General features: G+C 40.1%; 2 protein-coding genes across 10 annotated transcripts in view; one reads left to right on the top strand and one right to left on the bottom strand.

The window, feature by feature from the left end:
• Window positions 1–25,894, bottom strand: part of CFAP43 (cilia and flagella associated protein 43) — a 165,500-nt gene that overhangs the window by 138,480 nt on the left and 1,126 nt on the right. For 2 of the 9 annotated variants that reach the window (XM_077125937.1, XM_077125941.1), the window contains exons 2-7: window positions 21,151–21,218; window positions 19,952–20,008; window positions 14,319–14,370; window positions 7,463–7,660; window positions 5,019–5,398; window positions 3,486–3,739 (exon numbers count right to left, since the gene is read on the bottom strand). The exons of 1 other annotated variant lie outside the window; for it this stretch is intronic. In XM_077125937.1, the coding sequence (XP_076982052.1) occupies window positions 3,486–3,739; window positions 5,019–5,083 (319 nt within the window). In that variant the 5' untranslated portion in view covers window positions 5,084–5,398; window positions 7,463–7,660; window positions 14,319–14,370; window positions 19,952–20,008; window positions 21,151–21,218. Of the gene's footprint in view, window positions 1–3,485; window positions 3,740–5,018; window positions 5,399–7,462; window positions 7,661–14,318; window positions 14,371–19,947; window positions 20,009–21,150; window positions 21,219–25,894 lie in introns of those variants that run through there. 6 more of the 9 variants (XM_077125945.1, XM_077125943.1, XM_077125938.1 and 3 more) reach the window with 5 other exon arrangements.
• GSTO1 (glutathione S-transferase omega 1) lies at window positions 12,122–25,787 on the top strand. The gene is made up of 6 exons (XM_077125956.1): window positions 12,122–12,338; window positions 12,545–12,653; window positions 16,177–16,399; window positions 19,128–19,226; window positions 24,685–24,791; window positions 25,555–25,787. Exons 1-6 carry the CDS (start codon window positions 12,305–12,307, stop codon window positions 25,706–25,708), a joined length of 726 nt encoding a protein of 241 aa, XP_076982071.1. The 5' UTR covers window positions 12,122–12,304; the 3' UTR covers window positions 25,709–25,787.

Genomic DNA, 25,894 nt, shown 5'->3' on the forward strand with positions numbered 1-25,894 from the left:
TCTACCTCAGACCATACCTGGCCCTTAGCTAAATATCTCCCAGCCCTTGGAACAACTATAAAAAATTGTAATCCCATTTGTACCTATAGTTGGGGAAATACAACATGACTTTAAAAGTCTTGGCAACAACATACTTATTTGAAATGCGCAGGTAAGTGTCTGTTTCTGCTCCCCTGTATCTGGGACTCTGGTTTTGACCCTCCCTGTGGTTGCTTTCCCCGCAGTGTTGCTCACAGGTGCACCTTCCGCCTTCTCCTAGGTCTGCATGTGTTACATTCGCATCTCTATAGCCTGTTCTACGTGTTTTTAATGTGTTTCCGCTTTTACCCTTCTTACTTTGACCACAGAATAACCCTAAAACATGGCTTTTTCTTATTTGTTGAATTTACTCAGGACAATTTAATCAACACAGAAAATCCATATGTACTTAGTGAGCATTCAGTGGGGGAAAAAAATTCTGTCAAAAAGAGCTCTCAGCAGAATGATTTTTCTATCCTTTCCCCCCATGTTTGAAGGTTACTGATCTTGTATTTTCTTTAAATTTAAGTTAAAAAATACATTGTTTTTGAAGAAAATACAAAAATAAATATACATAAGAAAAATACATCTTCCATAATCTTACTAACAAATTTGGTAAATTTCTGCTATTTTCTTCCACAGATTTATTATAAATTACACACACACATATTTTATTTAAATACAGCTTTGCCTTTTATGGCTATAGTATTTATGGATTAAATCATATATATTAATCCATTTTTAATGGAATTTGGATTATATTATAATTTTGCATTCTATTGTTTTCTTACCTTATAATTATTTTACCCTATTCCTAATAATTCTTCCAAAATATGATTTTTAGGGTTTGCATAAAGCTCCCTTACAGGATGTTTTTACTTATTTAACTATATACATATTGCTGCATATATAGGCTGTTTCCAATCTTTTGCTATCAAAAATGGCAATACATTTAACTCTGCATCCAAATATTTTACATTATTTCTCATTATTTTCTTAGGATTGAATTCTAGTTCTAGAAGTGGATTTACTGGATTCAATAGAATATATTTTACTTCCCAGAAAGACTGTGTTAATTTATACACTCACTTTCTGCAAAAAGGGGCTTTATCAATAGTGCTGCACTCTGTCTAGCAATCATGGTCTTTAAAATGTGTGATCCTGACAGACAGAAATACAGCATCTTGGTTTAAAATACATTTTAAAATTAATATTGAAATGGAACATTTTTTGGTGTTGGTCATACATGATTTTGTGATTTATCTAGGCAAGTCCCTTTTCCATTATTCTAATGGGATGGTTGTCTTTTTCTCATTGTTTTATTAAGTGCTCTGAAGATAATTGATCATCATATTTGTTTCAAATATTTCTCCGTTTTATTACTTACCTTTTAATTTTCCACGGCATTTTTGATGGTCTTATGTTTTCAATTTTCATGTAATCAAACATACCAATCTTTTAAGTTTTAATTTCTTCCTTGATGTGCTTGGAAAGTTCTTCCACTATCTGAAATCTGTTCAACCCATATTTTCTTCTATTTTTAAATGGGTTTGATTTTTATATTTACCTCTAACTTTCATCTGATATATTTTGAGGTACAGAGTAATATAAGTATATACCTCAATATTTTTGTTCAAATAGATAATTTTCCTAACACCATTGTTGAATAACCTATATTCTCATTTTGGTATGCGGGAGCTTCTTTCATTATATACTGAGTCTTTATATATTCTAGATTCTGTTCCTATTCTTTAAAAATGCTTCCACTGAGGTGGTGATCCCTGCACTAATCCAACACTCTTAATTATTACACCTCCATAATGTTAAAATGATCCTCTCCCCTGTCATCACTCTCTTTCAAATTGGTCTCCTTGTCTACTTTTCGTACTTTCAGCAGAACTCCAGAATCATTAAAGTACTCCTTGCTCTCTAAAACACATAAGCCTATGAATTATTTTCTTGCAGAATATCAGAGATATGTTTATAATAATCAGGCATCCGGGAATATGTCTTTAAAATATTTAAAATATTTCCTATATTCATATTGTTGGAGATATAGGCTGTTTCCAATCTTTTGCTATAAAAAATGGCAATACATTTAACTCTGCATCCAAATATTTTACATTATTTCTCATTATTTTCATTATTTTAAATAAAAATTTAAAATATATTAAACCACAGATTTTTGTGCTTTTTCTCTATCTAGGTCACTCACATTTATTCTCAGATGATTTGTAAATATTTGAATCTTCTAATTTTGTGGGTACTTCTTTCAAACCCATGATCTTACTGAGCATTCTCTTATCAGTGCTAGCTTTTTAGGTACTTGGTTTTCTGGGCATACTATCACATTAGCCATAATTTCATCCCTTTCTCATAGCTACAATTTTTTTTTTCATTTTCATACTTTATTGCATTGGCTAGAACTTCCAGGTTGATGTTAAATGCTAGTGGTGATAACAAATATACTTAATGACCTATTCTTAATTTTATTGCTAATGACTTTTGGGTTTCATTATTCAATATGAATGCTGGTTATTAGTTTGAGTTAATTTTCAATTTCTTAGGCAGGGCTAAAGCCAAATAACCAAACTTGGAAATAGTTTTTTAAGATGAAGGGTAGTTAAATTTTGCACATAGAGTTCCCAACTTAGGGATGTTTTAAAAGTTGTTTTCCTCTGTTGAGAATACAAATTTCCCCACAAATCAAATGTTATAAACCCGAGTGAAGTTCCCTGGCTTGACTCACTTATTGGACCCATAAACCTACAATAACTAAGACCAGTCTCAAGCTCTCCTGAGCTTTCTATCCATAATGTGTTAAATTAGGGAATTGTTTGACTGGAGCTCCAGTAGTAGGCTAGTCAGGGCCAGGGTTGATTGTATCTACAAATGAGTCAATAGTAATTCAAATGATAGATAACTTTGTTTGAGTACATTTATATATTTATATTTCTTTTTCATTTATCATCACTACAGTCCTAATATTAGGTACTATCATTATCTCCATTTCATCGATGTGGAAATTGTCTACAGAAATTGTCTTTAGCATTCACCTGGATTTTCAATAAATCAACAATAAAGAAAAAAAAACATTGTTCTGAAACAGGTTTTCAAACTGAATTAGTGCTGCAATAATCTTCTAGCCCAGAGCTTCTCAAAGTTTAATGTGCATATGAATCACTCAAGGAATCTTGTGAAAATGTAGATTCTCATTCAGCAGATGTGTAGTGGAACCAGAATCTGCATTTCTAACAAACTCCAGGGTGGTGCTAATGTTGCTGGTAAGCAAACCGTACTCAATAGGAAACCTCTTGGCCACTCAATTAAATCCTTAATTAATCACCTTGATATTCTCTTTTAAAATTTGTATTAAAAAAAAACACAAATACCTTCATTTGTAAGAACAGATTTGGTCACATAACAAAATCCTTCAATTAAGGCAAAGTGAGCATCCTGCAGGATACCTTTTAATTTGGTCCTTCTGGTCAATCCAGGAAAGTTGTATATGTTGATGATGGGTTTTAGCTTCCGGTCAGAAAAAGCCACAACTTCATAGGGAATGTTAGTTGCCAGGACGCCCACAATTCCGTTCACACACTGAAGTACAGTCTTTTTCTTGGTTTCAATATTAATAAATATTACATAATTCCCACAAGGGTAGCAAATGGTGGTGTTGTTGACAAAATGAACATCCTGCTTAGGGAATCCTTCCACCCATCTTTGGGAAAAACATATGTCACCATCAATATAATATACCTCAACTTTTTTCTGTCTTTTTTAACAATGCAAACAAACGGAACTATATCTATTCTATGTTCACCCCATCTGCCTAAAATAACCTAAGATAAAAGAACACATAATTCTGGCTGTGAGACCAGTTTGATAAACTATAGCAATTTAAATGTAGACCTAAAGTTCCATAGGCCTCAAGAACTTTCTTTAGAGATTTTTTTTTTTAAGTAAAGCAAGTCCTCTGATAAAACCTAAGAAAATTTCAGAAGGTTTTCTGGGTTCATGTTTGGAAAAGAATAAGTGTAAAAGCATAAATAGAAAGAAAAGGGCTTGATCCTAATAGAAAATACCATGCTATTTATTTATAGTTTCCACTTTAAAAATACACTTTTTAGAACAACTTTGAATAGGAAAGCATGCTTCGTGGTTGTGCGAGTAGGAAAAGTGTTTCTCTATAAAGATGAAGAGTTTGTAGCCATATTTTATGTCTATAAAGACAGATAAATGCAGAAAATAAAAGAAATAGGTCGACAGGAAAGAAACGAGTAGTTAGAACATATTTTTAAGTAAGGAGTATGTGGTATGCATATGCTAGAAGGAAGGAGTCTGAGATGCGGGAGACGCTACTTTATTCAAATATTAAAGATACGCTTGAAGATGACAGAGAAAGTGGGGCCAAATAACCTCACAAGACTGGAAAGTACAGCAGGATTGGCAGAGAATGTTGTATAGAACAGATTGAGGGTAACACTCCAGATATAATGTGGAAGGAAAGAAATACCACCTTTTATCTGTGCAGCGTCAAAGTTCCCTTTAAACATAAATAAGTTCAAAATTAGTGGAAGTGAGTTAAAAGAAAGGGCTTGACGGCCCTAAGTTTGCGGAAAAATCACCCAAGACGGCAGGGATGGGAGTTGTCACTGGGATGAGGTTTGGAGTTGGGTAACGGATCACTGAAGGAAAGAGTGAGCCAGAAAGAGGCGGCAGAAACGGAGGATGTAGGCGAGGAAGCGGGAGGGTCGCAGTAAAATCGGGGGGCGGGGTAAGGACAAATGGGGACGAGGTCAGAGAATAAGGGGAGGGGTGTTTCGGAGAGAAGAGGCCATAGCGAGAGAGTCTGCGGAGAAGAGCCTGAAGTCAAGGTCAAAAACAGGTCTAAAGAATGGGAGGAAAAAGAAGATCGGTCAAGAGGGGTTATAAAGGGGTCGGTGGGGAGGAGTTTCCGAGTGAGACCAGAGTCAGTCGCGGGGTCGAAAACGCCGCACCTCACGGACAAGGACGCGCCACTAGGCTGGTAAGGCGTCTCGTCCTGCTCCCGACCCTGTGCCATGGGCCGCGTTTCTCTCAGCGGAGTCGCGAGCAGCGGATGCCAGACCCAGGTTCTTAGATGCAACGGTTACTCCGCGGCGGGAGGCTTTCTGGTCAAAGCAGCCTCCACTGTTTACACCCGTATCCAGGAGACCGTAAAGCCCTCGCCCATTGGTCCTACCCTCTCCCTCTCTGGCCAAGCGGATTGGTGGATGCGTGGCCGCGTCTCGGCCAATGAGCAATCGTCGAACGAAGCGAGGTGGGTGGTAGCAGGCTCTGAGCTAGCTGCACCGCCACGCTGGCTGGTCAGAACAGTCCTGGGTTACCCGGCCAGGAGCTAACAATGGTAATAAATGTCGACATTAATACTGAAGACTTGCCGTGCCAGAAGTCCTTCCAAGCGCCATATAGGCATTATTTTATTTAATCTCGCTCCCCAGCAATCCCATTTTACCAATTACTAAAGTGAGGATAAGTAACTGCAGAGCTAAGTGGGGTTTAAACCCAGGACTAGTCTAAGTCCAGAGTTTCAAGTCCATCATTACTATATTACACTTTCAAATACACCCTCAACTGTCTCAGAGAGCTGGAGTAGCCTGATCCAAAGGCACGTCCTTCCTTATTCCCTACCCCTTCCCTCCCATCTCCTTTCCCCTCCTCTCCCCTTCCCTCCCTTCTGCATGTCTTTCCTCCACGTCTTACTTCCTAGCCATTGTCTTGCCTTGATTTCTTTCAAATATTTATCAGCCATCTCCCATTGGTTAATGATTAGTTGTACTAATCACTTGAAACAAGAGTGAGAAAAACAGATAAGGTTCCTTCTTTCTTGGTACTTAGAAGACTGGTAGGGGCTAGGGGGACAGGGGAGAATAGACATCTATCTGATTCCATAAGTAGAATTATAGATCAAAATAAGAACCAAGAAGAAAAGGAACATGAGATTATCTGTGGTTATGCTGGGTTGGATGAGCAGTGTCAAGGATGATTTATGTGCACATTTGCTGTTTTAGCTGAGAGTGAAAGGATAAGGATTGAAGGGTAGGGAGAGGTGGAAGGCAGCTTTTATAAAGTTATTGAACCAGGTCAGAGCGAGAGATTGAACAAAATGGGATGGGCAGTGCGACTATGTGACTGGGACAGAGTGAGATGAAAAGAAAATACTGAAGATGAGGCTGGAGAAGGAGTCAAGGGCCAGGTGAGGTCCAAGGTAAGAATTCTGGTCGTTGTCCTAAGAACTTTGGAAAGACAGTAAATGGTTTTAGGCAGGGGAATGAACCGATCAGATTTAAGTTTATAAAAGTTCATCCTAGCTGCAGGAAGATTGTCTTTGGAAAGACAGTAAATGGTTTTAGGCAGGGGAATGAACCGATCAGATTTAAGTTTATAAAAGTTCATCCTAGCTGCATCCAGTTGGGAGTGAAGGGAGAAGAGAAGTAGGGAGCTCCGTTAGGAGTCTATTTTTGTGGTCCAGACAAGGGAGAATAGTAGTAGTGAAGCTAAAGTGGAGTTTCTCAGTGTCAACACTGTTGACATTTTGGGCTGGATTTGGGGGACTGTCCTGTGCATTGTAGGATATTTAACTAAATGTCTGGTCTCTACCCACTAGATGCCTGCAGCATCTCCCCAGTTGTGACAACCAAAAATGTCTCTGGACATCGCCAAATGTCATAGTGGCGAAGGGAGGCATACTTGGCCCAGGTTGAAACCATTGATAAGTCAATGTTTTAAAAAAATTATAGAAGGTAAAAATATATAGGACTTGGTGACAGATAAATAAAGAGGGGGTACCAGAAGAATCGAGGATGCTCCTATATTTCTGCTTAATACAGTCAGAGATAGTGGTGCCCTTCACTGAGATCGAATGAAGGAGTGGAGACATGTTTCTGCTCTAAAGAATTTCTAGGCTGAAATGTGAAGCCCAAGTGCTTAGTGTTTAGGAATTACACAAAATTGGCTGATAATTCTAAGTCACATGGAGAAGCAGCAGAGAAGGAACATCAAGCTTCCCCCCCCCCCCCCCCCCCCCGGTACTTCCTAAACCTTGGGAATTTCTGTTGCCACTCCTTCACTACTTTGCTTGTTATTGTTTGGATCAAGCCCTAGATTCTCCTCACCTCTCACCCCACACCCTACACACAGACACACACACCATCACCACCACCACACACCTTTAGCCACTACATTAGAGTTTTAAAACCAACACTGGAGAAGAATTTCATGGGGGAAGTCTTGTCACTGCTTCCACAGTAAGCAGTAGATAGAAGCTATAAAGAACTGCCAAACTCTGGGGAAGAGATACTGACCCGGGAGGAATCAACCAAGACACTGGGACTCTGAGCTTTCCCTGTGCTAGGGTAAAAAAGGAACTGACCAGAATCAAATTTTGAAAAAACAATCTTACCCCTTGAAACTTTGACTTTAGAAGACAGATGAAAAGGGAGATCTTCAGCTGGGTTTCTGGAGATATGCTTGGCTGACATTCAGTGGGAGATTCTTGAACTCTTCATTGGTGAGTGGCCTTTCTTACAGTAGAAGGGGAAACAGAGACTATCCCAGAGAATGGGGTGGGAAGGATAAATCTGGAAAATGTGTTCTAGCTCTGAAAGATTTATAAACATCAGAAGCAAAATGTTAAGACCCATGAGTTCTTTCTGTAACTAGGGAGCAGCTGTGAGCTTCCTAAGTTGATAACCAGTGTATTCTACCTGTCCCCCCCAAACTTCAGACCTCCCCACTCCACCCAACCCCCAGCTCTTACAAGACCAGTCCTAGACAGAATAAGCCTAACTCTCATTCTGAGATTATTAACCTTTGTGAGAAAATTAAATTTGTCTTAAAGGCTAAAAGAGCAGTGATCATTCAAGTTCAATTGAGCCCTAAAGCCAAACCCTGCCTGCAACTTGCCACAGAACAAAAAACTCTTGCTGTTTACCACTTAAATTACCACTTCAGTCCTGACTTCTCTAGATTTCCAACATAACTCCATGTTAATCTGAAAGATGAATTTTCACTAATTTTTTCACCTATTAATTAGGTCTTCTAGGATCATTTATGAAAGGTTTAGGAGGCAAAAGGGTGAGAAAGAAGGAACATAGACAAGGAAATTTAAAGTGAGGTGTGGGTTATTTCTGGGCTCCTGGACTGAGATCACCAAATCCAAGATGGAGGGAGGTGAGTCAGCGCGTGGGTGATGGCTTGGGCAGTTTTTAAGCAAGCAGGTCAGGCGCCGTCTGGAAGGGGCTGTTCTCCAGAAGTCAGGTGTCTGGAAGGGGCAGTTCTGGAAGTCATGTTGGAGGGTCAACACAGCCTCCGCAGCTCCAGCTGCAGTGCCCTTCCTCGTTCCCCGGACCTAACAATCTAAACATGGATATAGATTCTACAGCATACCAGAAAGATGAAATAAGAAGTGCATAATATTTCTCTGGGTAAAAAGAAATGTAAATAATGAATGTTTTTTAAGGTAAACTAATCTATTGAGATAGAGCATATCTACTTGTTCTCTGGTAATTGACCCCTTTTATAGTAATGATGATAGTAAACCACAATTTATTGAGCTCCTACTACATGTAAGGAATGTTGTATAATCAGAATCCTCTTAAACCCAAGCTACATGCGAAGCTAGAGCTCAGTGAAGTATGTAGGTCAGGTATACACATTTAGGTAGTAGCAGAGCTAGCCAGGGCTGAAAGCTATGTCCACCTGCCTCTGATATCTGTATCTTCTGCTCATGTTTCCTCACTGCTCCACCTTATCCACTCATGTTTCTTGCCCTCACTTTACAGTGATAGAGAGAAAGGACCTGGAAGAAAAGCCCCAGAACTTAGACACATGGGCAGCTTTTCAGGAGAATGCTAGTTTTCTTGTGCAGTTTATCTCTTTGTGTGATGTGGGTGTATGGTGTGTGTGTAGCTTCAGGATTGGGCTTTTATCTCTCTGGGCTCATAATCTTGCCTAACGTGGTTGTCTGTTGAATTAGAGATAAATCCATTTTTAAAGGTCAGATTGAATTCAGAATGTACTCTGCTCCTTATATACTTTGCTGGCTTATTAAATTGTATTTAGAACTCTTGAAAATTATGTACATTTCCCCCACCTCGCAAATTTAATCAGAGACTATAGTAGAGTTTATTTAGATTCTTCAATGTGCTTCAACTAATTTGCACATGCTATTTGAGAATAGGGACAGAAAGAGGAAAAAGTCCTAATGGTTCTGATTTTTTTTTTCAAATCTGGATGTCAGACTTGACAATATTCTAAGATTCAAGAGTGAATTAATTTTTTTAAACAGCTCTATTGAGCTATTATGCAAGTCACTCACATATTATCAAGTCCCTCATTTGAAGTATGCAATTCAGTAGTTTCAAGTATAATCAGAGTTGTGCAACCATCACAACAATTTTAGAATATTTTCATCACTGCGTAAAAGAAACCCTGTATGCTTTTTAGCAGTCACCTCATTTACCCCAATGGTAAATGCCTACTCCAGCCCTAGGCAACCACTAATCTATTTTCTGGCTTTTAAGATTTACATATTCTGTGTATTTCATATAAATGGAATCATACAATATATGGTCTTTTGTACCTGGTTTCTTTTATTTAGCATAATGTTTTCAAGGTTCATCTATAGTGTAGCATGTATCAATACTTCATCTCTTTTTATGGCTGAATAACAGTCTATTGCATGGTATGATGGTTAATTTTGTATGATGGTTAATTTTATATGTCAATTTATCTAAGCAATGGTTTCCAGTTTGGCCAAACACTACTAGCCTAGATGTTGCTGTGAAAGTATTTTGTAGATGCGATAAACATTCTATAATCAGTTAACTTTAAGTAAAAGATATTCTCTCAGTAATGTGGTTGGGTCGCATCTACTCAGCTGAAACCCTTAAGAGCAAAAAACTGAGATTTCCCAGAAAAGAAATTCTGTGTCAAGACTTAAAAATCAACTTTTGTCTGAGCGCCAACCTGCTGGCCTCCCCTACTGATTTTGAACTCAACACTACAACATTAGGTCTTGCTGGAATTTATTCCTTCTTGGTCTGCCCTCCTAATTTCTGACTTGGGAGCCCCTATCCTCTCTGAACCAATTCCTTAAAATACATCTCACTGATACAATATGGATACATCATAGTTTTGTTTATCCTTCATCAGTTGACAAATATTTGGGTTGTTTCCACTTTTTTGGCTATTATGAATAATGTGGCTATAAGCATTCATGTGCAAATGTTTATGTGTACACGTATTTTCAGCTCTCTTGGGTATATAACTACGAATGCAATTGCTGGGTCATATGGTAACTCTATGTTTAGCCTTTTGAAGATCTACCAGACTCCTTTCCAAAGCAGTTGCACCATTTTACATTCCTACCAGCAGTGATTGGGGATTCCATTTTCTCTACATCCTCACCAACACTTATTATGTCTTTTTTTATTATAGCCATTACCTAGGGGGTTTGAAGTAATATCTCATAGTGGTTTGGATTTCTTTCTTCCATGAAGGCTAACAATGTTGACCATCTTTTCTTGTTCTTTTTTTTAAAATTTTTTTTTTTTACATGGGTAGGAATCGAACCCGGATCCTCTGGCATGGCAGGCGAGCATTCTTGCCTGCTGAGCCACCGTGGCCCACCCCATCTTTTCTTGTTCTTATTGGTCATTTGTATATCTTCTTTGTAGAAAAGTCTGTTCAGAGCCTTTGCTCATTTTTTAATTGGGTTTTCTATTTTTGAGTTGTAAGTTCTTTACACATTCTAAATACAAGTGAAATAAGCTAATATAAGTGAAATATGTTGATATTCCTATAACTTTGCTTCCAGAATCCAACTCTTCTGAATAATTTTTCAAATCAGTGTCATAGGTGTTCACTTCTTTTCCCCACAAAACATTTGTTCCCTGTGGGACAATAAGAATGCTCTCTTATTTATCTCTGGGATTTTCTTTCAAGCCACCGAGACATCTACCCTACAAGTTTTAATTTAAGAGCACAAGTAATAACATTTATTTCAGGACGGCGAGCGGGTTAACAAGAGGTGGAGTCAGGATTGAATCCAGGCATTAAGGTTCTAAGATCTATGTGTTTATCTTCTCATTCTTCTCCCTCTTTCACAATTAAGTTAGTCAAAATAAAAAGACACCCCCACCCCCCAAATAAACGGTACGGGAATTTCCAGGCAAATCTAGGCAGACAAAACACTGACCAGCCTTTTCCATAATCCCTACCATGGCACCCGTGAATCCCCCCTTTCCAAACCCAAGTTTAGAGGACTGCTTGAGTGGCTTGCTCTTGCCAGACTCTTTTTCACTACGCATAGAACTAAATTTATCGAGCCCACCTGATTCTGGGGCTGTGCCCTTACTAGAATTTCAAAACCGAAATGTTTAATAAATCGGTGATTTTTGAAAACAGCACCATCATTCTGAAGTTGGTAATATCCAGACATAGGCTGCTTTCTTTGGGTTAAGGTTAAAAGTATCTATCTTGTGGGTGGCAGTGGGGACAGTGGCCCGCCCAGTAATCATATTAAACTGGTAGTAACGGGAAATGGGAAAAGCCATCCAGGTGCCTAGACCACCTGGGACCGAGCGGTGGCGAGGTGGAGAATAAGAGTCTTTGGCGACAACGTCCTGAACTGTAGAGTGAGTGCTGGCCTTGAAGCCAGGCAAACCTTAGACGGGAAACTTTGAGGAGGGCCGCCAGTCCCAAGGCGGGCACCGCGTAAGGGTGGCTGGGCTGTGGGGGGCGGGGAGGTCCTGGGCTGGCGTGGACTGGTGTGGAGGGCGGAATGGAGGCCCATCTTCGTTTGGGTGAAGGAATGGCTCTGAAGATTTAGAGCGTTAGGTTCATCGCGACGTGGGCACTTCTTCTTGGCCAGCACAATAAATACCGTTTGGCACAACTGCAACTCGCCTTGTTTTAAAAGACATCGCCGTTAAACTGAGCAGTCCGGCTCTGGGTCGGGGCGTCCGGGCCGCCTTTTCCTCTGAGGCGCTCGGGCCACGGCGGCGGCGGCGAGGTCCTTCTTGCTGAGAGCGGAAAACGGTGCCGGGGCGCGCGGGTCGGGTCGCCCCCCGGAAACGCAGGGCTCCCGGGAACCCGCCTCCGCCGAGCTCGCGGCCGCCTCTGCCGGGCTCCCTACCCCTCCGCGCGCGCTGTGGAGGGAGGGGCCACCTATTTCTAGAATCATCTGCAAACCCGGGAGCCGGGGCAGACCTCACAAGAGCTCGCCTCGCACTGCGCAGCCATGTCGGAGAGGTCAGCCAGGAGCCTGGCCAAAGGTAGGGTCGGGCCGCCGCGGGCTTGGGGGTGCTCTTGGCGACCCCGGAACACGCGTCCGGGGGCGGCGGCTCCGGGAGCCGGGGAACTGGCGGGGGCGGCAGCGCTGGGACCTCCTCGCGGCTGCCGGGGGGCGGCGGGGGGTGGGCGCAAGCAGCTTTTGGGGCCGCAACCTCCTCCTCTCCCCAACCCCACTTCCACCCGGCAGGAAGCGCGCCCCCAGGGCCGGTCCCCGAGGGCCTGATCCGCGTCTACAGCATGAGGTTCTGCCCGTTCGCCCAGAGGACCCTCCTGGTCCTGAAGGCCAAGGGAATCCGGTAAGGACCGACGCGGGGACCGCGGCGGAGGCGGCAACTCGGGTTGGCCCAGGGGTCCTTTTTGCTGAAAAGTAAACTATTTTTAGCTTTTTTCGGGGACTACGGCGATGGCAGTGGGACTAGAAAATTAGGGAACTTCTCCCCAGGGTGGGGGTGTGTGGGAATGCCACGTACTCCACCGGTCTGGGACACCTCATTTAACCAACCATTTCATGGATCCGAAAAGCTCCAGTGAAGTTCGTGATTTGCCCGAGGTCACAGGCAGAAGCTCTTTTAGCCCCACCAGGATCTCCTGGTAGAGCCACTGCTCTTTCACTTAAATGCCACTGTGGCTTCCCGGTTTTCTCCCGCTTGTCCCCTATTGTTTGATGTTATTCTGAGTATATATGACATGGGCCCTCCTCGAGGAGCTGTTAATTCACCCCCCATAGAGTTCAGACCTTACCCTCCTAGCAGAGTGCTGAGTTAATCCTACAGTAGATAGGAGCATAGATTTGGCTGTTGGTTGAGTCAGATAAAAGGAAGCACCTCTGCCTAAAAAGCCTCAGCCTTGAAACAAGCACGTTTTATTGACATCTGGGGTATCCACAGGAAATATGTAACAGTATTTGACTTTCAACAGTATTTTTCGGCAGTAACTTTTCTCTGTTGCCAAGTATCCATCAGAAAGGCCTCCCTTCCGGTGACCTTTGGAATCTATGGAATGGACATTACATACTGTAGGTTATAGAAGGCACTGTGGAAGTTTTAAATACAAGCCCATTCTCAAGGAATTTTCCAGCTCTCTGCTTAGGGGTTGTAAACTAATTTTAATCTTCTTGGAGAATGGTTGGGCAGGCAATACTTTTCCCTAAAAGAAATGTAAGATGCATTCTAAAGAGGAAACAAAGTATTTTTAGATTAGCTACCATTTCATTTAGATTTGCATCTCATTTGAATAAAATTATAATACTGAACACATAGTGAAATGTTCACCATTTAGCAAGGTTTATCTAAAACAGTATTTGCTGTATTAGAGCTTTAAATTGCAAGTAACAGAAACCTAATCCAAACTGGATTGAAAAGAGGCAAACTTAGAAAATTGAAAAGTCCAGGGGCAGGACATGACAGAATTCCCAGGCTTACATGATCAACTTGGGAACTCTTGGTTGAAAATGTTTCCTTTGGACAGTTTTCAAAGGAAAATGGAAATGAGGTACTAGATTTTGACCAGATTATACAACATAGCAAAGCATGGGTTCATCTTAAAAGGTGCTTCTTCCAAATTGTTCTGGCAATATGTATAGTTTGTTGGCTCATATTCCCAGGTCACCAGAATGCAAGTGTGTTCTGAGAGCTTTATCACAAAAGCGCAGGATCCACTTTTTGTTTTCACGGTATAACATTTCTGTAATGATGTTGCTCCTTGGCAGGTAGCCTTGTTTTTCTTGCACTGGCTGGCATCTGACTGCCCAGTGTCTGCACAGGAACCTTGTAGTGCACATGCTTACACACTTGTATGTGCACAGGTCAGTGCTCACACTCACTTTTCCTTTGTTTGTGTGGGGAATTACATCTTTAAAACCCCACACTCATTACTTACTGCTGTGGATTTGGAAACAGGAAATGAAAGGAATGTTGGTATATATTATTTTTTAATAACTGTTCTGCTATTTGAATACTTACCCAGCTTTAACAGTTATTTGAAGCTTTTATTTCTTGTTTCTTGTACAATTTCCTGGCAAGATATAAGATAGATCAAATTATGATCTGGATATAGTCTGGTCTTTACCTGTTTTTTCCCTTCTGGTTCACTTTAGATGATTTAGCCACTGCCATTTTTTAAAAAATATCAAAGCATGGAGATTTAATCTAAAAATTTTACTTGATGGGTGAATTTTTGGGGTTCCTTAATATCCTCATAAAAAGCAAGGAAATTTGTATTCAAATTAGTAAAAGGAATTGAATTTTATATTGATTCTCATACAGTGGAGAGCAGACATTCAATTATTTGCCTCATTTCACTTATAATTAAGATAAGTAAAAAATGTAGTATCTTGTTATTGACAGTTTTGAAGCACTGCCACTTATTTATTCATTCAGCAAATATTGAGTCTCTCCTTGAAACCATTTTTCTTTCTTCATAGCATATGTATCTATCAGAAATTCTGCTCTTTTCTGTGTTTATTGACTAATAACATGAACAAGACACACAAGATTCCTGCTTTCATGGAACTTCTATTCTAGGGAGTTGACATAATAAATGCATAAATAAGTGAGCAAAACAATTTCAGAAAGATGCTAGTTCAATGAAGCAAGTAAAAAAGATGATCACGTAGTAGAGATGGGGCAGCAGATTGAAGTGGTGGTCAGGGAGTGTGTTTTGTTTGCTACTGCAGATGAAATGCAATATACCAGAAATGGGTTGACTTTTACAATGGGTATTTGCTAACTTACAAGTTTACAATTCTGAGGCTGTGAAAATGTCTAGATCAAAACATTAAAAAATTATAAAAAAACAAAACATCATCAGAGGCTATCTGGACTCCTCTGCCCCATGGTGACGTGCATGGCCAGTGTCTGCTGGTCTGTCTTTCCCCAGTTCTGTTCTTTTCAGCGTCTGGCTGCTCTGTGGCTTTCTTCTTGTTTTCTGTGTGTTCTTTTTCAGCTTTTGTCTCTCTTAGCTTCTCTGGCTTTTCTCTGTGAGTTTCTCTGGCTTTTTTCTGTGTGCTTCTCTGGCTTTTTTATCCTCTTATAAAGGCTCCAGTAAGAGGCTTAAGATCCACCCAGGGCACGTATTAATTGAAATAAGCTCATCAAAAGGTCACACCCACAATAGGACTACAGGACTGAATTAAAAGAACATGATCTTTTCTGGGGTATATACAGCTTTAAACCATCACAGAGGGCCTCTCTGAGGACATGATATTTGGCCTGGAGAGATCTGAGAGAAGGCATAGGTGGAGGCAGAGTAAGCACAAAGGCTCTAAGATGGGAATGCATTTGGCAAATTTAAGGAATAGATAAAAAAAAAAAAAGTATTATGTCCAGATCATAATGTGTAGAAAGGAAGTCATACAAGACAGACAGGTCTAACAGTTGAGCAGGGACCAGACAAGCGTGGCTTATATGCCATGGTAAGGGGACTGGGTTTTATCACTATTGCAGTAAGCAGCAGTTTCTCGTCAAGCGTGGGAGTAGTTTGATCCAATTTGCTTTTGTAAAAGCTCACCCTGTCTGTGTGTGGAAACTGAACTGTGGCAGCAGACCGGCTGGAAGGGAGGCCACTGTAGAGGTCCCGGTGTGAGCTGATGTTTTGACTCGGTGGTGGTGTGACGCTGAGAAGTGAATAGAGTCCAGATGTAATTTGGAGGTCGACCTGACAGGTCTTGCTGGTTGATTTGACTCAAGGCAGGGAGGAATCAAGGCTGAGTCAAATCCCAGGTTCAGGGTCTGGTCAGCTAAGCAGATGGTAGGGCCAGTGCAGATTGATTCAGAAGCGTAAAATATTTCACTCTCTTACTAATCTCTGTATGTCTTTCAGGCATGAAGTCATCAACATCAACCTGAAAAATAAGCCGGAGTGGTTCTTTACCAAGAATCCCCTTGGTCTGGTGCCAGTTCTGGAAAACAGTCAGGGTCAACTCATCTACGAGTCTGTCATCACTTGTGAGTACCTGGATGAAGCATATCCAGGGAAGAAGCTATTGCCAGATGACCCCTATGAAAAAGCTTGCCAAAAGATGGTCTTTGAGTTATTTTCTAAGGTATGTGTACCAGAAATTTCACCTCCTATTTGAAAAATCTTTGTTTTTTAAGCTAAATTAATGCTATCATCATGGTTCAGTGATTGGGGAGAGGAAAACAAAAAAAAAAGGAATCAGTTTTTGTCAGCTCTGACGTCCTACAGGCTCTTTCATGACCTGGTTCCCATTCACCTCTCCAATGTTATCCTCTTCATGTCTGACATATTATATTCTTCCCATGCTGCCATTTTTCAGTTTTCCCAAACTCACCATCTTCTCTCTCATCACTTGCTGGGAGGTTCTTCTCTCTTCCCACTTTGTCTTGTTATCTCCAAGTTATTATCCAGGTGTCTGCTCAGACACTGCTGCTTTCTAGAAGCTTGCCCGGACTGGGTTGGCACCCCAGTTCTGTGTTCCCCTAACATGTTATCTTTTCCTCTTGAGGCACTGGGCACATATACTCCAAGTGCCTGCCTTCCTGCCTGTGTGACACATGAGGTTGAGCTCCTTGAGCGTAAGGGCTGTGCTGTGATCACATTTGTTCACCACCTAAGTTGGTGACCAACTCGGCCCTACTTGTGTGAATCTGAGCAAGTAAGTTAGTGTTTACCTCTCTGTGCCTAAGTCCCATCATTGGTAAAATGGGTATAATAATTGTGGACGCCTCATAAGATAAAAATGAGTTGATAAATACAAAATAGACCTAGAGCAGTGTCTGATACGTGGCAGACACTCAGTGTCAGTTCTTGTTATTGCAGTGAGCATCTGCTGTGTGCTGGCAGGAGCTCTCAGCTGACTGAATAAATGCCATTCCCACAGAAGAATCGTCTGCATCTTATTAGCACCAGTGTTGCGGATCAGTTCACATATTCAGTATTAGCAAAGAAACGGCAAGAAATGTGTGTTGCAACACCAAGACTAGCAAGGCCAGATTATATCCCTATAATCTTGTTACTTTGGTATTATGGAGGAACATTTTGTCTCTAGAGAAAGAAATCGTTAAAGAAATACCTAGAAGGTGGGAGGGCCTTATAAGGAGAAACCATTGTTTAGTAGACATTGTACAGGGAAGCCAGTGGGGAAGGAAGGAGGAGCCGTTTGGCCTAGCAGGATAGGGTAAAAAAGAGGACTGCTGTCAGAGACAATGGAAAGGGGAATAAATGTGACATTTACAAGATGCTGAAGAGTTAAAAGTAGAGATTCATTTTTATTGTATTGTCTAGAAAGAAAATGAGCCAAAAAGTAAAGCTGGAGATGCCTGCCATTAGTTTCCTGCTCGCATTTGAGAGCAGGAGACTCTCAGATGTGAGCAGGAATGTGGAGACTTGACTAACTAACTTGCTCAGATTCACACAAGTAGGGAGTGGCAAACAAATGTGATCACAGCACAGCCCTGACGTTCAAGGAGCTCAACCTCCTGCACCACACAGAGCACATTTGAGAAAGAGGTAGCCTTATGATCCCGCTTTCCTGGTGACATGCAATTTAATCAGAAATCCACCTCCACTTCCACCCTCTACACCACTCCCCACCACACCAGGCCAATTGTTCCTGAGAATTTAGAACTGAGGTGGTAAAGGTGTGGGAGCATTGAAGCTGTAAATTTGTATATCAGTGGAGACCTAACAAAACAAAACCAGCTAAACAAAAATTTCGAGAAGCAGAAATGAAAAGCTCTGCAAGGGAGCTGATACATGAATAACAAAATGAAGCAGATGTTTAAGGAGAAGCAAAGATGAAAGAAGCAAAGCTTCAGATGAAATAGGGACAGAAGTGCTGCCTGCAAATGCTAGTTCCAATGAGGCCAAGCTCTACTGACATCAACCAGATTTCATGAGAGTCTCCTATATTTCTACAAGTACCCTGTTTTATGTAAGCTAGGATGACTGGATTTCTGTTACTTACAGTCAGATGAGCCCAAAGACCAAAGTATTAAACACACATACACTTCTACCAAGCACTAAATCATCTGTCACTATACCTGTTGAGTCTTCAGGTGGTCAGCACATTCTGAACACACCTCTTTTGTTCTCCGCAAGGTAGAAACCAAAAAAATTTTCTTCCCAGCTCTTTTTGCAGCCAGGACAGAGGCTTGTGACCTAGACTCTTCTTGTCAGATGCAGACATACTAGACTTCAATTCCGAAATGAGCAGTGTGAGGAAACAGCTCAGTGTGGGTCACTGATCCTGTGGTGAGAGTGGCAGGGGAGCTCCCACCTCTCAGGAGCATGGTGACTGCAAGATGCTAGTCCAGATAGAAATGCTTAGGTGCTGGTGGCCTTAGGAGTCAGCTCGGAGTCCACTTTCTAGCAGCAGTACGGACTGTAGCATCTAGCAGTGGCCTTAGCAGCAGTGGCACTTCCCATCAGGTATGTTCGGAGCATGATTTTGGAATGTTCTAGCAACGTCGTTCCTTTTGGAATGTTCCAGCAGGTTAGTTCCAAGCCTGTTTGTTCAGCCTTCCCACAAGACTATGAGCCCCTCAGTGTCACTTGAAGAAGTTTTTGGTATGAACTTGCCAAAGTGGGTTTTATTATTTGCAACACTGAAAATCCTGACCAACACACCATCTTAGACTGCAAAACTGTTCCTAAGATCAGTCCATGACCTCCACAGAGACTCAGTGCATCGTTGAAGTTTCTAGAACACTCTTGACCCCAGGACTATAAGAGTTCTAGTACTTTCTATGTGGAGGGAACAGATATAGTTAGCCTCAAATTTATTAACTAAGAAATTATTCTGCATCTAGGTACCATCTTTGGTAAGAAGCTTTCTTGGAAGTCGAAATAAGGAAGATTGCTCTAACATAAAAGAAGAATTTTGTAAAGAATTCAGCAAGCTAGAGGAGGTAATCAATTGATTCTCCTAATTTTTATCACAGTAAATGATACACTGTGTCGATCCTTCTCTTATTTCTTCATACTCCCATATCCCAAGTCATTTTATAGCAATTAGTAATAATATCAGCTAAGAAATTTTAGTTCACAGCAGATTGCAGTAATTTGTTCTAGGATGTAAACCAAAACTCCTAAAAATACTTTGTCATGGGCTTGCTTTTCAAATATTTTATTTATTGTTGTTTTAGTTTCCTTGGCTGCTCAAGCAAATACCATGCAGTGGGGTGGCTTAAATAATGGAAATTTATTTACTCACAGTGTTGGGGCTCAGAGAAACTCTAAATCAAGGCATCATCAAGGTGATTCTTGCTTTCCAAAGACTGGCTTTCTGGGGCTGGCTACTGGCAGCCCTTGGTCCTTCACCCCTCTGTCACATGGCAGTGCACAGTGGCCTCTCCTGGCCTCTGTCTTCTCTTCAGGATTCCATGGATTTGGGCTTCCAGCTGTTCTCTCTGTGCCTTCCTCTGTCTCAGTTTCACTCTGTGTATAAAGGACTCCAGTAATAGGGTTAAGACCCATCCTGGGCCACACCTTAACTGAAGTAACCTCATCAAAAGGTCCTACTTTCAATGGGTTCACACCCACCGAAATGGATTAAGTTTAAGAACATTTTTCTTCAAATCATCACAGTTGCCCTGATACTAAAATGATGAGGATAAAAAAAAATTTCACCCACATTTCCACAACTGGCCACTTGTTTTCATTTTCCTATTCTTGTTTCCAGTCCTGGACCCTATATTTAAAAAAAATAATTTACTGTTAACTTTAATCAGAACATATGTGTCCCGTGTTCTTTCCCTCCACCCCCACTTAATGTTCTATAGTCACCCACCAAAAAGAGTTTGCCATGACCTTTATACATACACTTGAGAATGAGCTTCCTTGGGGGAGAGCTGCCCTTTGGGCCTTATTTTAGAGTCTTTCTCTTGACCTTGAGATATTCCAGTTGCAATTAAGTTGAAGTTCTTACTGAGGGAAAACAGTTCCTATGTTTTATGGAATGAATCCTAAGATTTTTATCAGTAAGTATGAAGTTTGCTGTAGGTTTTATCAGAGACCTTTTCATGTTAAGATGGTTCTCTTCCATTACTAATTTGCTAATTTTTTTAAAGTCATGAATGAATGCTGAATTTTATTGAAAATTTTTTTTCTGAAGCTACTGCATTCATTGAGATATTCATAGATTTTTTTTCCCCTTTAATCTGGTGACTGTGGTACTATTGATAGGGTTTTTGGTATTGAACCATCCTGGCCCTACAGATATAAAATTTACTGCTCAGTGGATTTTCATATACACTGTAGAATTAGTTAATATTTAAAGGATTTTTGCATCTGTGTTCATAAATGAGATTAGCTTATAATTTTCTGTTGTATCTTTGTTTGGTTTTGTATCAAGGATGCTAACTTCTTAAAATGAGTTGAGTAACTTTACCCCTTTTTCTAATCTTGGAAAACTGGGCTGTTTCTGTGAAATATTTGAGCCTGGTATCTTTCTGTGGATAGATTTTTTATTTCTAATTCTGTTTTTTGTGTTTTTTTACTAAGCAGATAATCCAAAAGTATTGGCAAAGTCCCTGGAGTAAGGGGAGAAAGACTAAGGAACTATTAAACCTTACCATCAGGGAATCCCCTGGTACTGTGTCAAACATTAGGGATACCCAAATCAATAGGCCATGCCCTCGATCGTGAAGCTTACTCTTGTGAAGCTTATGTAGGTAGTGGAGAAGCTTAGACTACCTATAGGCATGCCTAAGAGTTACTTCTGGAGGACCTCTGTTGCTCAGATGTGGCCTTACTCTCTCTAAGCCCAACTCTGCAAGTGAAAGCATTGCCCTCCCCCCTACATGGGACGTGACATCCAGGGGTGAAAGTCACCTGGCAACATGGGAGAGGACTCCCAGGGATGAATCCAGACCTGGCACCGTGAGATCAACAATTATATCCTGACCAAAGAGGGAAAAGAAGTGCAGTTAATAAAGTATCAGTGGCAGAGAGATTTCAGATAGTTGAGAGGCTACTCTGGAGGTTGCTCTTATGCAAGCTTCAGGTAGACCTTGCTACCAGTCATAACCTGCCAACCCCCACCCAGGACCATGCCAGCCAATCCTAAAGAGCATATAGGGCAATATATAAGATTCCACAAGGGTTCCAGGCACTAGAGCAACTTTCCAGAAACCTACAACCTCCAGATGTGTCCCTGGTCCAGATAAGTCCTGAAACCTAGCCCAGCCCCTCCAGAACATCAGATAGTTCCATCTCCCTACCCCATATTAATGACAGACCCTTCCAATATCAAAGATTTAGAGTTGCCATAGCCCAAACAACCCCAAAGAGAGATATGGAAAGATCAAAGGTGATGGTGGAATTATGCAAAGAAGATAGGACTTAACAAATGAATATGAATGCTGAATCATTAAATTGATATCCCTTTTAGTCTCCAGTATTTTAGAGCAGCTAGAAATAAAAACTTACAAGTTTTCTGGGGTTGGGGGGGTGGACAGGGGGAATGGAAAGTTAATACATAATGGGTATAGGATTTCTGTTTGGGGAGCTGGGAATCTGGTACTATAAAGTGGTGAAGGTACTGCATTATTGTGAATGTGATTACTCTCATTGTATGTTTGAGAGTAATTGAGATGCGAAAGTTTTTATTATATATATATGCTCACAATTAGAAAACAAAGAACAAACAACTAAAGAGATAATGACAGTTAAATGCAATATCTGATCCTAGATGGGCTCTAGCAAGGGAGGAGAAAAGGCTCAAAGGGGCATTATTGGGATATAAAAAAAAAATGGAATAAACTTTATTTCAATGTTAAATTGCTTGAAGTTGATAAATCCACTTAAGGTGGTTACATAAGTGAATATCCTTGTTTTTAGGAAATGTGCACAGCAGTATTGTTAACGGTGCATAATGTATACAACCTGCACTCAAGTATTCAATAAATGGATTGATGAAGAAATAAATAGATGGACAGATAGAATGATATAGCAAATGTGGCAAGAAGTTAAAATTTGTGGCTCTGGATATCTGGGGGGATGGGGGGCAGGTAGGAGTATGTTGGAGTTCTCCTACCTCCCCCTCAGGTTGGCTTACATTATTTTTTTAAGCTGTTCTGTAAATGTGAACTTAATTCAAAATAGAAAGTTGAAGCAACAACAACAGTGTATAAGTTTAACACTATTGTGGTTTATTGCATTTTTTATAATGGGAATATCTGCTAAATTTCACTTTAAGGTTAGTGGGGAAAAAAGATGTAATTTTTTTTCATAAAATTCACAGTATCTAGATTAAAAACACATGCTCTAAAATGAGTAGTCCATTTCCATGTTTTAGGCTGTTTAGAGAGTATTTAGATTGTTTACAGAGTAAAAATGTATTTGTACATGGTGCAGCCACTGTGGAAAACACTCAGCAGTTCCTCAAAAAATTAAACATAGAATTACCATACAACCTGCCGATTCCACTTCTAGCTATATACCCAGAGAACTGAAAACATGGACTCAGATACTCATACACCAGTGTTCATAGCAGCAGCATTCACAGTAGCTAAAAGGCATAGACAATTCAAGTGCCCAGCAACAGATGAATGGATAAACAAAATGTGGTATATACATGCAATGGATATTACTCAGATGTAAAAAGGATTGAAGTTCTGATATATGCTATAACTTGGATGAACCTTGAAATAATTATATTGAGTGAAGTAAGTCAGATACAAAAGGACAAATATTGTTTGATTCTATTTATATAAAATATTCAGAATAAGCAAATTCAGAGAGACTGCAAGTAGATTAGAGGTTACAAAGAACTAGGGGATTATTTCTTAAATGATACAGAGTTTCTGTTCGGGGTGATAAAAAAGGATGGTAGCACAACACTGTGAATGTAATTGAAAGCACTGAATTGCACTTAAAAATCCTGTTATATACGTTATCACAATGCAATTAAAATTATTTGTACATATTTTAATTACTAGGCTCTATACTGTAAGGACAGACTCAGACAACGAAGAACTTCAGCAGTTTTGAGTACCTACTAATTGTAAGGCAGAAGCTGTGCTGGAGAATGCAAGAGGCACAGGATAAAGTGCCGTCCATATTCTTCATATGATTACAGTTTAGTAGTAGATAGAAAACAAATACTCAGGTAGACATTAAAAATCAGTCTACAAGGCAGGATGTTACATCGGCCATGAAAAAAAACAGGAGGTTTTAGAGGGTGTAGGTTGGTATGGTGTTTGTTTAATTAGCCAGATAATATTCCCATTTCTCCTCTTTGGCAAAACCATAATACTGACTCACCTTCTTTAATTATGCAACCATGCTATTTGTGCTTGGTTTTCAAATTATTTTATTTAGTATCTATTTAGTAGTTAACCCAATCATTTCCCAGTATTTTTTAAGTAAATTTTTTATTGAAGTTTTACATGCAGGAAAGTATCTGAAGCACAAATGTACAGCTTGATGAATTTTCATTAATCTAGCCATAGAACCAGCACCCATATCAAGTAACAGAGTATTAGTTTGGACTATTTTTATTTTTGTTGTTTATACAACTGAAATCATAGAATATGCACAGTCTTTTTTGGCTTCTTTCACTGTTAGGTTTGGCGGTTCATCTATGTTGTATATAGTTCACTCATACACTTTGTATAGTATTTGAAAGTATGATTGTACCACAATTTAACCATTCTGCTGCTGATGGACAGTGAACATTCCTATGTTTGGGCTAATACAAATAGTTCTGCAGTGAACATTCTTGTGCATATCTTTTGGTAAACAGATATTCTCCTTTCCAATGTGTAGAATTGCTAGGTTAGAGCATGCATATGCTCAGTTTTAGTAGATACTGTTAAAATTGGTTGTACCAATTTGCCCTCCCATCAGTAGTGGTTCCACACCATTGTTAACTTTGTTATGTTCATTTTAGCCATTCTGGTAGGTAACCATTCCAGTGGGTGTATAGTTGTATGACATTTTGGTTTTCATTTTCATTTCCCTAATGTCTAACGCAGTAGAGTATCTTTTCAAATAATTATTGGCCATTTGAATATCCTCTTGTAAAGTTCCGGTCTTGCCCAATTTTCTCATGGATTGTTTACCTTTTTTCTTACTGACTTCCAGGGTTCTTTCTAAATTCTGAATTTTTGTCCTTTCTCAGGTATTGTACCCTGTGGTTTGTTTTATTTTCTCAACTTTCCAGTTTACCTGTTGATTGTTTTGCTTCATCTCAAACTGACAGATTCTGAAGCTTAAACAAATCAAATAGATCAAAAAACAAGTTCAATATGGCAGCATAAAAGCTGCTACTCCTACCGCCTTTACTTAATTTGCCTTCATCATTTCTAATGATGTCTTAGTAGGTGCATAAATAAGAAATACTCTTATGCTGTCTAATTTCAGGTTCTGACCAATAAGAAGACAACCTTCTTTGGAGGCAATTCTCTTTCAATGATTGATTACCTAATCTGGCCATGGTTTGAACGGCTGGAAGCACTGGAGTTAAATGAGTAAGACTGAATATTTCGTATGATAGTTAGAATAGTATATATTTACCTTTCTTTCTGAACAAAAAATAAAAATATTTAACAAAATTGGTGTGAGTAGGACAAGCAGACAGGAGAATCTTAGATGATGCAGGGCATGTCATATACTTACACTTGCCACTTTACCCTGGGGGGCAAGTGTTCTGTGATGTTGTAAAATGTTTTAAAAGTAATTTATTCCTTCCCCCTGGTTTAAAATCCATAAGGATATGGGCTTTTATAATCTTTTCAGGGTTGTATGACCAATACCATTTCCTGTAAGATTTCTATACTCCTCTTTTCAAACTCCGTTTTTTGAAGGGAAATTTCAGATATGTTGCCCATTTTGGTAATCTGTTGGCAGCCACCTAGGCTTCCTCCCACTTCGTAGAGCTATTCTGGGTTATTTTACTCAGAGTTTGGCCATGGAATAATAAATATATAACGTTCTTGTTTCCATGTTCTCATTTTAGAAAGTTATCAGTCTGTTAGGATAAGAACCTGTTCCAGTCCTAGTTCTCATGTTAACTGAGCAAGGCACTTCAAGCTAGTTTTGTCAGATTCCTCTTCTGTAAAACAAAGACCTCTAAAATAGCCTCCAAATCTAATAGTCTATGATAATGGGCATTTTAAGGAAACACTTAAAAGATTAGAGAAAAGGGGAAACTGCACAGTGATAATAATGATAAATGGAGACTTTGAGATGCCTTCCTATTTAACCTTGCTCACATTTTCCCATCTCCCACAGGTGTGTAACCCATACTCCAAAACTTAGGCTCTGGATGGCAGCCATGAAGGAAGATCCTGCCGTGTCCGCCCTCCTCACTGATGTGAAGGTCTTTCGAGGTTTCTTGGATCTCTACCTGCAGAACAGCCCCGAGGCCTATGACTATGGGCTCTGATGGGGGCAGGAGTCAGCAATGAAGATCTGTCTGATAGTTTCCTTCACTTTAATATAAAGAATAATATGCTTCCCATTTACCAAGTGCTCTCATATCTCATTGATCACCTTCTCTGATTAATGTGACATCATGGCCTAACTGGGGGATTCTCCAGGGCCCTCCTGCTGTTTAAATTTCCTGTCTCAG

Source organism: Tamandua tetradactyla, chromosome 13, assembly GCF_023851605.1.
Source record: "Tamandua tetradactyla isolate mTamTet1 chromosome 13, mTamTet1.pri, whole genome shotgun sequence".
NCBI classification, from domain to species: domain Eukaryota; kingdom Metazoa; phylum Chordata; class Mammalia; order Pilosa; family Myrmecophagidae; genus Tamandua; species Tamandua tetradactyla.